Source organism: Scyliorhinus canicula, chromosome 21, assembly GCF_902713615.1.
Source record: "Scyliorhinus canicula chromosome 21, sScyCan1.1, whole genome shotgun sequence".
Taxonomy (NCBI): Eukaryota; Metazoa; Chordata; class Chondrichthyes; order Carcharhiniformes; family Scyliorhinidae; genus Scyliorhinus; species Scyliorhinus canicula.
In genome coordinates this window covers 22,569,354-22,585,330 of record NC_052166.1, presented here as the reverse complement: position 1 = coordinate 22,585,330, position 15,977 = coordinate 22,569,354, and the positions used below count along the sequence as shown (strand labels likewise).

The window sequence follows — 15,977 nt, the reverse complement described above, 5'->3', positions numbered from 1 at the left end:
TAGCCAGGCCTTCTTCTTCAAATGCTGGGTGATCTGCTATTCGCAAAATTTCCGGCTGCATCAATACAAACAGGCAACACCATAATGCCAGTTTAGATGACAATTACCATTGGAAACAAATTTTATGGGTTCGACACCGGACAAGTGTCCATGCGGAGTTTGCACATTCTCCCCGTGTCTGCGTGGGTCTCAACGCCACAACCCAGAAAAATGTGCAGGGTAGAGGAATTGGCCACACCAAATTGCCTCTTAATTGGGGAAAAAAGGATTGGGTACTCTAAACTTAAATTTTCAAATAAGGAAACAAATTATACTGTAACGGTCTCATACATAGTTGGACAGCATTTTTCAAATGATTAACACTGCTGCTGAATAAATACAGGCTTCACAACCTCAATTTATCACAAACACTTTACAACGATGATTACTTCAAAAATGCTTTGTTGGTGGCAATGTACAGAAACGTGGAAGTCAATTTGCACACAGTAAGATACCACAAACTACAAAGAGAAACAAGCAAATAATCTTGCTTCAGTGATGCAGGCCGATCGATAAATATCAGTCAAGACAACGGGAGAGCTTCCCTGCTCATTTTCAATCAATAGCGCAGGATCATTTACATCCACCAAAGACAAACCTTGATTAACCGTCTCATTTGTAAAGTGCACTCACACGACGTGTTACATGGACAGTATTGTCCCTTTGGCAGTTCAGAAAATAGCTATTCCTCATAGGCTAGACTGATGAGTGAAGGGAAATTTCATTTTATACCATGGATGGCCACATTCAAGCATAAGATGGCACCCCAAGATATGCATTTCCAATGCAGGAGTTAGCGTTGCCCAAAGGCAAACAGACATCTATTGAAAATGCTGAAAACATGGGCAGCATGGTGGCACAGTGGTTAGCATTGCTGCCTCTCGGCGCCGAAGTCCCTGGTTCGATCCCGGCTCTGGGTCACTGTCCATTTGGAGTTCGCACATTTTCCATGGGTTTGCGTGGGTTTCGTCCCCACAACCCAAAGATGTGCAGGGTGCTGGATTGGCCTCGCTAAATTGCCCCTTAATTAGAAAAAATTAATTGGGTACTCAACATTTAGAAAAAAAGAAAATGCTGAAATTATTACTTATCCATTACCATTGAGTCACTGACAATCATTTTCCAGGAGTTCAACTTATTGCATTTTACGTATTTCAGTTATAAATAGGCTAAATAATATTGCAATTTTTTCAAGAAGATTTAACTTTCAAACCAGTTGGTGCAGCAAATCTGTTTAGATTTGCTCTTCCATCAAGTACAGCAGCTGATTAACCACTTAGTCCAGGAAGAGCCCATGTTGAACCGTGAACCAGTACAGAATATCTGATGTCAGCCAAGTTGATGGTTGAGTTGCTATCATGGGGAGCCCAGCTTCCCTTGGCTAGGGCAATATCTGGCTTTGGCTATTGCGCCCAACTGTATTCAGTCACTTCCTGAACCCATGTACACATGCTGGACAAGGACAAGGTCAGACTGGGCTCCAATGCTTAATGTGTTTCTGCAGTGCGTTATCATCTTGGTCCATGAAGACTTCCGGTGGCAGCAATGCGGGGCTAAGCCGCACGTTCGGCAACTCCCGCTGAAAACGGACTTTGGGGCTCTTTTCAGGGCCCCCAACGGAAATTTGTCGGCAAATCCCGACGTGGGAAGAGGACAGGAGTCGATCCCTATGGTCCTATGGTCCGGACCAGGAGTGGGGTAAGAAGAAAAACAGTGGAAGCACCCCTGGAAAAGCGGGGGAAGAAAAACAAAATGGCGGCCGGCGGAGGCCCGGAGAAGTGGAGGCAGTGGGCGCAGGAGCAGCTGGCGACTCTGCTGCGCTGCTTCCAGGAGCTTAAGATGGAGCTGCTGGAGTCGTTGAAGGTTACCACCAGAGAGCTGATGGAGGCTCAGACAGTCCAGTGGACCGCGATGCGGGAGCTGCAGAAGCAGGCCTCCGAAAGGGAGGATGAGGCCGTGGCCGTCGCGGGGAAGGTGGAGATGCACAAGGTGCTCCATAAAAGGTGGCAGGAGTGGTTCGAGGAGCTGGACAACCGGTCGAGGCGGAGGGATTTGCGGACCCTGGGCCTCACGGAGGGGCTGGAGGGGTCGGACCTGGCGGCCTATGTGGTTGTTATGTTGAACTCGCTGATGGGGGCTGGGTCCTTCCAGGGGCCCCTGGAGTTAGAGGGGGCCCACAGAATTCTGGCTAGGAGGCCCAAGCCGAACAAGCCGCCGCGGGCGGTGTTGGTGCGGTTTCATCGGTTCGTGGATCGCGAGTGGGTGCTCCGGTGGACCAAGAAGGAGCGGAGCAGCAAGTGGGAGAACACGGAAGTGCGGATCTTCCAGGACTGGAGTGCGGAGGTGGCGAGGCGGAGGGCCGGGTTCAACCGGACGAAGGCGGTGCTCCACAGACGGAGCGTGAAGTTTGGCATGTTGCAGCCGGCGCGTCTGTGGGTCACCTATAAGGATTGGCACCATTATTTTGAGTCCCCGGAGGAGGCGTGGGCCGTTGTGCAGGCCGAGAAACTGGACTCAAACGGAGGGTCTAAAATGGGGGATGTTGTATAATAATGTACTTGTATTTGCTCTGTTTAATGTAAGATGTGGGTTGGCCTTAGGGTGGGTGGGGTGATGTCGTTATGTCTTTTTTGTATGGGTTTTTCTGTATGGGTCTGGTGGACAGGTTCGGGCAGGGGGGTAAACAGGGAGTTCGGGGAGCTGGTGGGGGGGACTGACAGTGGGAGTTGCCCGAGAGGAGGCGGGGCTGGGCAGGGCGGAAGCGCGGGCTTTTCTCGGGTTTCCCGCACTGGGAGATGGTGGGGGCGGAGTTGGGGCTGAGAAGCGCGGGCCGTTGCTGGCTGTTTTCTTTTCCCGCGCAAGAGCCGGGAGGAGGACCCACTGATGGGCACGATGGAGGAGGGGTAGTCCCACGTGGGGAGGAGTCGGTGGTAGGGCGGGAGTCGCCGGGGTCAGCAGAAGTTAGCTGGCTCACGGGAGTGTTATGGAGGGAGGGTCGCGGCTAGGAGGGGTCCTAGCCTGGTGGTGGGGGGGTACCGGGTTGCTGCTGAAACAGTCAGGAAGTAGCTGGAGGATGCAGGGGGGGGGGGGGGGGGGGGGGGGGGGGGGAAGAGTTGCCGCCGTGGGGAACGCTGGCCGGTGGTGGGCAAGGGATGAGTTTATGGCTAATCGGCAGGGGAGGAGGGGCAGGGAGCCCTCTGATCCAGCTGATAACCTGGAATGTGAGGGGGCTGAATGGGCCGGTCAAACGGGCCCAGGTGTTTGCGCACCTGAAGGCGGATGTGGCCATGCTCCAAGAGACACACCTGAAAGTGGCGGACCAGGTTCGGCTGAGGAAGGGATGGGTGGGCCAAGTATTTCACTCAGGGCTGGAGATCCTGGTGGGAAAGAGGGTGTCGTTGACGCGTTTAAATGTGGTGGTGACAGTGGCGGGAGGTACGTGATGGTGAGTGGTAAGCTGCAAGGGGGGGGGGGGGGACTTCAACACGGTACTGGATCCCCCATTGGATCGATCCAAGTCCCGGACGGGTAGGAGGCCGGCGGCGGCAAAGGTGTTGAGGGGATTTATGGACCAGATTGGGGGGGGGGGGGGTGGATTCCCGGAGGTATCGAGGCTAAGGGCCAGGGAGCACTCGTTTTTCTCCCACGTGCATAAGGCCTATTCGACGATTGATTTTTTTTGTCCTGAGCAGGGGGCTGGTTGAGGGTGAAAGATGTGGAATACTCCGCCATTGCCATTTCAGATCATGCCCCGCACTGGGTGGACCTCGGGCTGGGGGAAGAGAGGGACCAACGTCCGCTCTGGCGCTTGGAGGTGGGCTGCTGGCAGACGAGGAGGTGGCCGAGAGGGATCGGGAGTGTATCGAGAGGTACCTTGAGGCCAATGACAACGGGGAGGTCCGAGTGGGGATGATCTGGGAGGCATTGAAGGCGGTGACGAGAGGGGAATTGATTTCAATCCGAACCCATAGGGAGAGGGGGGAGCAGAGGGAGAGGGAGAGACTGATAGGGGAGATGGTGAGGGTGGATAGGAGATATGCGGAGGCTCCGGAGGAGGGATTGCTGGGGGAGAGGCGTAGCCTTCAGGCCAGGTTCGACCTATTGACTACCAGAAAGGCGGAAGCTCAGTGGAGGAAAGCACAGGGGGCGGTGTATGAATATGGGGAGAAGGCGAGCAGGATGCTGGCACACCAGCTCCAAAAGCGGGACGTGGCCAGGGAGATTGGGGGAGTGATGGATAGAGCTGGGACGGTGGTGCGGGGGGGGGGGGGGGGGTAGATGTTAATGGGGTCTTCAGGGACTTCTATGGGGAACTGCACCGGTCAGAACCCCCGGTGGAGGAGGGGAGCTTCTTGGACAAGCTGCGATTTCCGAGGGTGGAGGAGGAGCAGGTGGAGGACTGGGGCGCCGATCGAACTGGAGGAGGTGATTAAAGGGATGGGGAGCATGCAGTCGGGGAAGGCGCCAGGGGCCGAATGGGTTTCTGGCGGAATTTTATAAAAAAGGTATGTGGACCGGTTGGGCCCCCTGTTGGTCCGGACCTTTAACGAGGCAAGGGAGGGGGGGCTTTGCCCCCAACTTTGTCACGGGCGCTGATTTCCTTGATCCTGAAGCGGGACAAGGACCCTCTGCAGTGTGAGTCATATAGGCCGATTCCGCTGCTAAATGTCGACGCCAAGCTGCTGGCAAAGATCCTAGCCACAAGAATAGAGGATTGCGTGCCGGGGGTCATTCATGAGGACCAGACGGGGTTTGTGAAGGGAAGGCAGTTGAATACGAACGTACGAAGGCTCCTCAATGTTATTATGATGCCGGCTGTGGAAGGGGAGGCAGAGATAGTGGTGGCATTAGATGCGGAGAAGGCCTTTGATAGGGTTGAGTGGGAGTATCTGTGGGAGGTGTTGGAGAGGTTTGGGTTTGGGGAGGGGTTTATCTGTTGGGTGAGGTTGCTTTATGAGGCCCCGATGGCAAGTGCAGCCACAAATAGGATGAGGTCGGAGTACTTTCGGCTGTACCAGAGGACGAGACAGGGGTGCCCCCTGTCCCCCTTGCTCTTCGCGTTGGCGATTGAGCCCCTGGCCATGCCGTTGAGGGAGTCACGGAACTGGAGGGGCCTGGTGCGGTGTGGGGAGGAGCATAGAGTGTCGCTTTATGTGGACGACCTGTTGCTGTATGTGGCGGACCCGGTGGGGGGGATGCCGGAGGTGATGAGGATTCTTAGTGAATTCGGGCGTTTCTCTGGGTATAAGTTGAACCTGGGCAAGAGAGAGTTGTTCGTGGTGCACCCGGGGGATCAGGAGGGGGGGGATTGGTAGGCTCCCACTGAAGCAGGCAGGGAAGAGCTTCAGGTACCTAGGTGTCCAGGTGGCTGGGAGTTGGGGGGCCCTGCACAAGCTCAACCTCACAAGGTGGTGGATGCAGATGGAGGAGGGGTTCAAGAGGTGGGATATGTTACCGCTGTCACTGGCGGGGAGGGTGCAGTCCGTTAACTTGACGGTGCTCCCGAGGTTTTTGTTCCTGTTCCAGTACCTCCCCATCCTTATCCCGAAGGCCTTTTTAGGAGGGTCAACAGGAGTATTACGGGATTTGTGGTGGGCGCATGGGGACTCCGAGGGTGAGAAGAGTGTTCCTGGAACGAGGCAGAGATAGGGGGGGGCTGGCGTTGCCCAACCTCTGTGGTACTATTGGGCTGCCTATGCAGCGATGGGTGCGTAAGTGAGTAATGGACGAGGAAGGGGCAGCATGGACGAGGTATACCACGTGCCCGGTGGTGGCGGCTACCCTCAAATTGGGGGCAATGGAGACGGCATAGGGGAGAAAGTGGGGGGCTCGTTGGAGACCCCGATACGGGGGAACCATCGGTTTGTCCCAGGGAGCATTGATGGGGATTTCTGGGCTGGCACAGGTTAGGGGTAGGAGGTTGAGGGACCTGTTTGCGAAGGGGAGGTTCGCGAGCTTGGTGGAGTTAGAGGGAAGTTTGGGCTCCCCTGGGGAACATGTTTAGGTACATGCAGGTGAGGGCGTTTGCCAGGCGGCAGGTGGAGGGGTTCCCCTTGCTGCCCCCACGTGGGATGCGGGACAGGGTGCTCTCGGGGGTGTGGGTTGGAGGGAGGGAGGATTTCAGACATATACCGGGTAATGCAGGAGGTAGACGAGGCCTCGGTGGAGGAACTGAAGGGTAATGGGAAGAGGAGCTGGGTGAGGAGATTGAGGAGGGGACGTGGGCGGATGCCCTGGAGAGAGTGAATTCCTCCTCTTCCTGTGCGAGGCTTAGCCTCATACAGTTCAAGGTGCTACATAGGGCCCACATGACTGGGACGAGGATGAGTAGGTTTTCGGGGGGCGAAGACAGGTGTGCTAGGTGCTCGGGGAGCCAGCGAAACCATGCCCATATGTTTTGGGCGTGCCTAGCGCTGGGGGAGTTTTGGAAGGGGGTAGCAAGGACGGTGTCGAGGGTGGTGGGATCCAGGGTCAAGCCAGTCTGGGGACTCGCAATTTTTGGGGTTGCAGTGGAGCCGGGAGTGCAGGAGGCAAAAGAGGCCGGTGTTCTGGCCTTTGCGCCCCTAGTAGCCCGGCGGAGGATCTTGCTCCAATGGAAGGATGCGAGGCCCACAAGCGTGGAGGTCTGGATCAATGATATGGCAGGGTTCATTAAATTGAAATTTGCCCTGAGGGGATCAGTACAAGGGTTCTTTAGGCGGTGGCAGCCTTTCCTGGACTTCCTGGCGGAACGGTAGGGAAATAGGCCGGCAGCCGCAGCAACCGGGGAGGGGGAGGGGGTTTGGTTCGGTGGGAGGGAGAACTGTGTACATGGGTTTGTGGGATGTGACGGGTGTTATCTCTTTCCCTTTTTTTGTTTGGGTGTTCTTTTGTTTTTTCTTTTGTTTGCAGTTGCTTTGAAGTTGGGTGGGTGTTGTTCTTTGGTTTTTACCGCGGTTGTTTTGTTAATATTGTTGTGATGTTTATATTTTGTAAAAATTTTAATAAAAATTATTTTTTTTTTAAAAAATCTTGGTCTATTAATGAGGCAAGTGTGCAAGGCACAAGTTCAACATATGCAGATGGCATAAAAGAAGCTTAGAAGTTTTGTGAACTGAGTAGAGGACAGTGATACACTTCAAGAGGGCATGGACTGGTGGAATGGATAGGTACATGGCAGATGACATTTAATGCAAAGAACTGGGAAATGCAACATTGTGATAGGCAGGATAAGAGAAGGCAATGTAAAACAAAGGATATAATTCAGAAAGGTTTGCAGGAGCAGAAGTACCTGGGGTTACATGTACACACATCTTTGAAGATGGCAAACTAGGTTGAGAAAGTAGTTGATAAGACATACTGGATTCTGTGTTTTACAAATGGGGGTATAGAGTACAAATGCAATTAAATAATGATGAACCTCTTTAAACATTAATTTAGCTTCAATTGTGTCCAATTTTGGGAACCATTTGGAGGATTAGGAAGACATTAAAGTGGGTGCAAAAAAGAGTTACAAGAATGGTTCCAGGGATAAGAGGCTTAAAAGTTACATGGCTGGATTGGAGGTGCTGGGGCTGTTCTCCTTCGAGAAGAAGTTGAAAGGAAAACTGATGGAGTGTTGAAAATCATGAGGGGTCCAGGCAGACAAATTGATTGGCAAAAGAACCAAAGGTAAAAGCAGTGATTGGTTAAAATCAGGAATGTACTGCCTGAGCATGGGCTGGAGAGAGGCTGGTTTAGCACAGGGCTAAAGAGCTGGCTTTTAAAGCAGACCAAGGCAGGCCAGCAGCACGGTTCAATTCACGTACCAGCCTCCGCGAACAGGCGCCGGAATGTGGCGACTAGGGGCTGTTCTCAGTAACTTAATTTGAAGCCTACTTGTGACAATAAGCGATTTTCATTTCAAATCAGTCGTGGTTTTCAAACAGAATTGGGCAATTACCTGAAGAAAGAATTTCCAGGCTACTGCGAAAGGGCAGTGGGACTAGCCGATATGCACTTGCAAAACAGGCTGAGTGGCCTCCTCTTTGCTGTAACCAAACTAGAATTGTAACATGGACTTTCGAGGACCACACAGATGTAATAATGCAAGTGGAACTGTGCATCAGTGAGATATCGAGGGAAGGAGGAGTGTGGTGTAAGTTAATGGAAGGCAGCTTCTCATACCTATTGCTTTGTAATCCACATATTATGGAGTTAGAAAACCCATTTCTTTAATTCAAAGATCATATTGTCAGGCTAACCTGTGTGACCTAACCTACATTTCATAGAACATACAGTGCAGAAGGAGGCCATTTGGCCCACATTAAGGCCTCACTTCCACCCTATCCCCGTAACCCAATAACCCCATCTAACCTTTTTGGACACAAAGGGCAATTTAGTATGGCCAATCCACCTAACTGCATGTCTTTGGACTGTGGGAGGAAACCGGAGCACCCGGAGGAAACCCACATAGACACGGGGAGACCGTGCAGACTCCGCACAGACAGTGACCCAGGGGGGAATCGAACCTGGGATCCTGGCGCTGTGAAGTCACAGTGCTATCCGGTTTGCAATGGGAACCACGATCAATGGCAAGAATAAGCCAAAACAGAAAGATGCATGTTATGCTGCCATCAGCCAAAGGTGAAGAAGCTATTTGCATCTGGCTGCCCATCCAACTCTAATTCAGTGTAGTTGCACTGAGGTCAAGTGTTCCATACGCCAGAAGCTCTTCTATATCAGATCTCCACACACACACACTTCAAATGAATCAGGCTGCCAAAAGCTGAATATAGTCACTCAATGGATATACAATGTTCTGAAATGGTGGACAATGCAAGAGCTTTGCGCTGTGTCGGCACATCCTAGAGTTAAACTGTAAACAGTTTTTCTGCATTACTGAGCAATTTACAGATGACGATTAAATAGTGCACGCATGCTGTATCCTAGCAAACAATATGTAAACAGCTATCACACGGCAAGAACACTAGTGTCATAAAAGCATATTTGATCCAGTATTAGAAATTAAAACCGCTGCGGGCAATGTGCAGAGGATATTGAATTCTTGAGGGTAATTACAAACCTGACATTTCATAGAGAGGGGAGGGAGGATAATTGATCTGATGGCCCAAATACAGAACACCCGATATCAGAGAATGGTTTCTCAGCTTTACTATAACAGATATAATTATGACAGCGTAACCTTCATCTGAACCTGAAGGCAAAGCCACTGCTTGGAACCACTCAGACACCAAAAGTCAATGAGCTATGGCATGAAAAGAGGAGTCTTTAAAAATGGAAAAAGAGGAAAAAAACAAAGGGTTTACAGAGAAAAACAAGGTGACAGAAGCAGCAGCAGAGGGAGGGGGACACAAGACCAAAATCAGGTTTACCGTAAGGCTGTAAGGTGATATAGGGACAAAGTAAATTGTGTAATATCTCTGCCAGTGGCAGAAAACAGGAGAATGATGCAGCAATGGCTCAATGGAGAATCTCTGATGAAAAGGTCCATAAATTCCCCGTGTAGCAATGGCATTACGAATGGAGAGATAGAAGAACTGGCAAGGGCCAGATCAGGCAGTTTATCAGTACAAAGGTCATCAACAGGCGAATGGGCTGAGGTCTGGAACACAGAGCTCCTGCCAAATTTAATGCCAGTACTTCAGTGTAATTTATTTGATGGGTTGGCTGCTGGGCAAGAAAGGCTGTAGCAGGGGCTCCTTCAAAGCAGAATGAGGTGCTGGAGAAGAGAGAGGTCGTCACAGAGAGTAGGGACAATGTTAAGGCAACAATCTCCCGGCCCATAAAGGGTGCTGTAAAAGACACTCTCCATTAGAGGGCCAATCCACACCTTCCCTAATGCCAGGTTTCCCGATTTAAATACACTAATGAAGTGTGTGTCTCTCTCTCTCTTTAGTGCATGATATGCCACAGTCCCTCTTGATATGCGAATAGCAGCAGACTCGTACGTGGCGGGTTGTAAATATCAACTTCACCCACCCCATTTTGGGGGCAGTGGGTCTTATCATTGCACCCAAAAAGTCTCAGACCTTCGTTCTATCTAGGATCATCCTGGATTAGGAGAATTTGGTCATGGGAAGTCAGGTGTAGAGTTGTTCAGGATGGTCAAGCCAGCTCTGGCAATAGAAGATCAGGTCAATCGTGCACCAGGCAGGATCCAGTCCGAAATCTTCAGACTAGAGGGTGTAAGGGTAAAAATTTTCCAGAAAGACCCGGTTAGTACATCACAGGTATCTTGGTGGAATTAGGGTTAAACGTAGAGCCAAAAGAGCTTCTCAAAAAGTCAACGGTACCAGCTGTCCAATACATTCAGACCTTATAGAAGAAACATGCTTTTAATTTACAAGTTTAAAAGACACATAAATGTATGATCACATCTCTGTTCAATATAAGCTGAAAAGTTTATAAAACTAGAGACTCAAGTCAGACTATATAATGCCTAGACTTCAAAACAATACTGAGGGGTTATCAGAGGTCCTTCTGCTGAATATGGCAGTGAACTGACACCCTGCCCATCTGCACAGAAAAATCCTATGGCACTATCAAAAAGAAAGTGTGCCTCAAACACCCGCGGAGATTGATTTTCTGATCATTCATTTGCTGTCTGGCCATCACATTTGCTAAAGGTTGACCACACAAAAAGGTTAACCACCAAACATGAAACTTGGGATGTGCCGAGGACGTGAAAGGTGCAGCGTAATTTTTTTCAAAATTTAAAGTGCCCAATTCTATATTTTTCACCATTAAGGGGCAGTTTAGCGTGGTGAAACCACCTACCCTGCACATCTTTGGGTTGTGGGGTTGCGACCCACGCAGAGACGGGAGAATGTGCGAACTCCACACGGATAGTGACTCAGAGCCAGAATCGAACCCGGGTCCTCAGTGCCGTGAGGCAGCAGTGCTTTTTTAAAATATAAATTTCGAGTATCCAATTCATTTTTTCCAACTAAGGGGCAATTTAGCATGGTCAATCCACCTACCCTGCACATCTTTGGGTTGTGGGGGTGAAACCCACGCAAACACGGGGAGAATGTGCAAACTCCACATGGACAGCGACCCAGAGTCGGGATCGAACCTGGGACCTCAGCGCCGTGAGGCAGCAATGCGGACCACTTCACCACTGTGCTGCCCTCCGAGGTGGCAGTGCTAACCACCGTGCCACCCCATGAAAGGTGCAACGTTAATGCAAGCTTTTTCATTCTTACCACTCCACCTGGTGCTGCATCACAAAAGGAGCAGTGCACATTGAGACAAAGCCACCTCTCTGATAGTAATCCATCAGATCCTCTCCCCACTCCCCAACCATTTTCTCATCTCATCTCTTTTTCGTACTAAGTCAAAGGCCATTATTGAATCTTCATTCATGGACAGCATGGTGGCGCAGTGGTTAGCACTGCTGCCTCACGGCACCGAGGACCCAGTTTCGATCCCGGCCCCAGGTCACTGTCCATGTAGAGTTTGGACATTCGCCCCGTGTCTGCATGGGTCTCATCCCAACAACCCAAAAAGATATGCAGGCTCGGAGGATTGGCCACGCTAAATTGCCCCTTAATTAAAAAAAAAGAATTGGATACTCTAAATTATTTTTTTTTAAATTTAGAGTATCCAATTCATTTTTTCCAATTAAGAAGCAATTTAGAGTGTCCAATCCATGCACATTTTGGGTTGTGGGGGCGAAACCCACGCAAACATAGGGAGAATGTGCACACTCCACACGGACAGAGGTCCCAGAGCCGCGATCGAACCTGGGACCTCGGTGCCGTGAGGCCGCAGTGCTAACCCACTGCGCCACTGTGCTGCCCTTACTATAAATTTATTAGAAAAAAATTGAATCTTTTTCAGGCAGCGTATTCCAAATCCTAACTACTCGTAACGTAATTTTTTTCCCTCATGACACTACTCTCTCACATTAAATCTGTGCCTTCTGATCATGAACCTTTGCGCCAATGGAAACAATTTTCCTTTATTCACTATCTAAACCTTTCACAACTTTAAACACTTCCATCACATTTACTCTTGGCCCTCTCTGCTCTAAGAGCTCAATCGATGTAACACTAACCTCTCATTCCTGGAGCCATGCTAATAGATCGCAATATTCCAACCAAAGCCTTTGTGGCTGACCTGAAGCCAGAATTGGGCTCATACTATATTTTTTACGCACATCATTGGAAAAGGTAGCAAAATGTTAAATATCTTTCTACTCATTAACTATAATAGTTTAATGGATTTTACATACCATTGTCATTTCTTCAAAGAAACTTGTATATCAAAGCATGCAAGCAGATGTTACAATCCAACATCCAGTTATCCTCATTAGAGTTATCATCTCTAGTATAGTGGCAGTAGCTAGAAAGGCAATACCACAGAGATGTGGACAAGCAGGTTTTTCATCTCATCCATCACACTCTGGGGAAGTGCCAGGCATGTAAAAAAAAAGTGATGAGAGAGAATCCCCACCAAGCTACTGTCAGACACCTACTGGCAATCATCCAGAAATATTAACAATTAGCAAATTAAGGGGCAATTTAGCGTGGCCAATCCACCTCCCTGCACATCTTTGGGGTGAAACCCACGCAAACACGGGGAGAATGTGCAAACTCCACACGGACCGTGACCCAGAGCTAGGATCGAACCTGGGACTCCGGCGCCGTGATGCTGCAGGGCTAACCCACTGCGCCACTGTGCTGCCCCTCCTTTAGCTCAGTTAATTGCAGTTGTCAAATGATTAGAAGTGCTGTGGTTCTCCAGAACTGGAGCATATAACCAAGGCTGGCACTTCATGCACTGTGGAAATGCCCAGCCTTTCAAATGAGACACAAACAAAGCTCTAATAGGGCAGCACGGTGGCCTAGTGGTTAGCACAACCGCCTCACAGCGCTGAGGTCCCAGATTCGATCCCGGCTCTGGGTCACTGTCCATGTGGAGTTTGCACATTCTCCCCGTGTCTGTGTGGGTTTCGCCCCCACAACCCAAAAATGTGCAGAGTAGGTGGATTGGCCACGCTAAATTGCCCCTTAATTGGAAAAAAGAATTGGGTAATCTAAATTTATAAAAAACAAAAAAAAACAAAGCTCTAATGACTCAAAGACTCAATCAAGGAGTTCCTTCATTGTGAATGATTCTGGGACTTTGAATGAAGAGCTGTGACATGGATTGCCACGAGCTGTACCATTGTACAAGTACATGGAATGCAGCAACATGGAATGCCCGAGTTCTGCCACTGGACAAGTACATCGAAAGCAGTGAGCTGTGGCATTGTACAAGTATGCGGTGCTGACACAAGGTGACAAGGTGAAAAGCAGCCCACTCTCTGGCGCTAATGTCTCTCACTTTGATGAGCACTAAATCATCACCAAATCTGCAAGACCCTGGAGCATCCAAAACAAGCCTCTGTCCCACCCTTAACAACAGCAGCCTTTTGTCTATTTCGGAACGTCTCAAACTCCCATTTGGGTGTTACCAAGGCTGGTGACGCACAAGCTGAAATGCTTTGGGAAAATCACAATAACTGAATCCATTTATCAATCCAGTTCTTTTCTCACATCTCAGAACTTATCAAATGAGATCCCATCCATAAAAATAAGTATCCCACAAATGCATAACTCACAAAACAAGCAAAGGTCAAAAATTCTGTCCAATGTCTTTCTGATGGCACAGTCCTTTACACGTTAGAAATCCCTAGGCTCAGCATGATAAACACATAAATAATATCACCAGAGAAGTGCTGTCCCCACTATGTGAGAATTAACAGTGACTTTAATTGTGCTCTTTTATAGTACAATACACCCACAAAGCCCAGATGGCAATGGTGCTTTTGAGAAATAGATTAACCACAAAATGCAAATGGTAATTGCTGTTATTCTGTTCCTGATACACAATCTAAACTTCCTCATTTACATGATAATTTGTTTCTTTGTACTCTTACATCGTGTCATTTTCTATGTAATAAACAGTTATTGCCCCACAAACTTGATAAGTACCTCAGATAACTAAAGTTTCCCCCTTCAAAACAGTTGAATATCAAACTGATATTAAATATCTATTGTTACAATGATGAACACGTAAATAGTATCCAACTCACAATAAATGTAACTTTGAGAATAATTCAGGCAAAATAGAACTTTCAACCAATTATATTAAGTCAGCACTGATAGTCATGTTTTCGAAAATACAGCATCTCACAAAATCAACTTATTTCAACATTTTGATAGAAGTTTCAACTCAATGTTCTATAGTGTCATCACTACAAGTTACACACAGAATAATACAAGACACTTCCCCCACCCAACTACAACCATTTATTTAAGAATGCACAGCATTTCTTGTCATTGACAGTTGCATACTGGAACTACAAGGAACCACAAAATAAGTTTAAGGTGACCACAATTCTCTCTCCCTCTCCCCCCCCCCCCCCCCCCCCCCCAATTCAGCTAATCTACATCATCAGGTATTATTCTTAACCTATCAGTAATGTGGCACCAACACACCCTTTTCAATTAAATCAATTTTTAGAAATAAATTTAGTGTACCCAAATATTATTATTTTTTCCAATCAAGGGTCAATTTAGCATGGTCAATCCACCTACCCTGTACACCTTTGGGTCGTGGGGGTGTGACGCACGCAGACATGGGGAGAATGTGCAAACTCCACACGGACAGTGACCTGGGGCCGGGATCGAACCCGGGTCCTCAGTGCCTAACCACTGTACCACCACGCTGCCCCGTTTAAATCAATTTTATTTGCTGCAAACATGCAAATGCATTACAAATTTCCAATATCACATACCAAAATTTAGAGATTAAACTTATTCAAAGGGTCTGTCCTGAAATGTATTAACTGATCTTTCTTTTTGTACAAAGCAGGACTTTATCTGCAGTTAATGGGTTTCATCAGTGGGGCTTTGGTTAGCGCAGACTGTACTGACTTTTAGTGCAGTGATAACAGGTAAAGCACACAATTATAAATTACTCCTGACATTGTTTACAGGGAATACATCAAACACTTGTTCCACATTGCTGGGTCCGCTTCGAGTTTGTTTTGATTTTTAATTCTCGTGTTATACACCGGGAATATTACGCATTTTCAATTAGTCTAAATGTGCGCCACAGGGGGAGGGAAATGATAGAAGGAGCAGACATTAAAGTCATTAGTTCTGAGTTTGTTCTAGGTCAGTTCTGACCTTTAATAGTCCAGTTCGAGCTGCGTCAAATGCACATTTATAAATATTAACAATGCCGGCCAGAATATCATCACACTAACAGGCTGCATTTAACTGTTTTATTTATGTTTAAGTTAGGGTCTGTAGTGCTGTCAGTTTCTGTACATACACGTTTATAAATGACACGCTCCCCCAACACAGAGGAGGGTGAATCCACTCCCCCGGGATTCTCCTGTTTACTTACACTGGAGCCGGGGAGAGAGAACGGCCCCGGGCCAGAGTGAGAGCGGCCCCGGGTGCGGGAGCCGCTCCCCGTGCCCGGGCCCCATCCATCCCTCCCTCCATTAACTCACTCACCTGCCGGGCTGAGCAGCAGCGCCAGAGCTCCGAGCAGCAGGGCCCGGCAGCTCCGGCCGCCTCCAGGGTTGCGCGGGACGACCACCGTCGCCATCACTGCTGCTGCATGGTAAAAGCGGTGCGAGGCGGACACGGTCATGAGACAGGCACCATCGCCGCCGGGATCGACACAACCTGCCACTGCTCCCCCGTTGCTACGCAACCAGGGCCTGACGTCCGACACGCCCTAAGACGTCATCACGCGTGTGCGCGTTCTGGACAGGTCGGGCAGTGCCTCAGGAACAGGGGGAGCCCATTGTCAATATCGACCATCGCCCAGTGCTTTAGACCTCTTCCCCTGGTCACTATTATCATTACCACTGTTCTATTGGTATTCTTTTATTGTTTATTATTAATAGTAATCTTTTATCATTACTCCTAGTTTTACTTTATTATAATTAC

The 15,977-nt window shown here is 49.0% G+C and overlaps 1 protein-coding gene across 1 annotated transcript in view; it reads right to left on the bottom strand.

The window, feature by feature from the left end:
- LOC119955499 (neural proliferation differentiation and control protein 1-like) overlaps positions 1–15,741 on the bottom strand; it is a 224,204-nt gene extending 208,463 nt beyond the window's left edge. The window contains exon 1 of the mRNA XM_038781744.1: positions 15,537–15,741. Within this exon, the coding sequence (XP_038637672.1) occupies positions 15,537–15,675 (139 nt within the window). The 5' untranslated portion in view covers positions 15,676–15,741. The remainder of the gene's footprint in view (positions 1–15,536) is intronic.
- Positions 15,742–15,977: the final 236 nt, after the last annotated feature.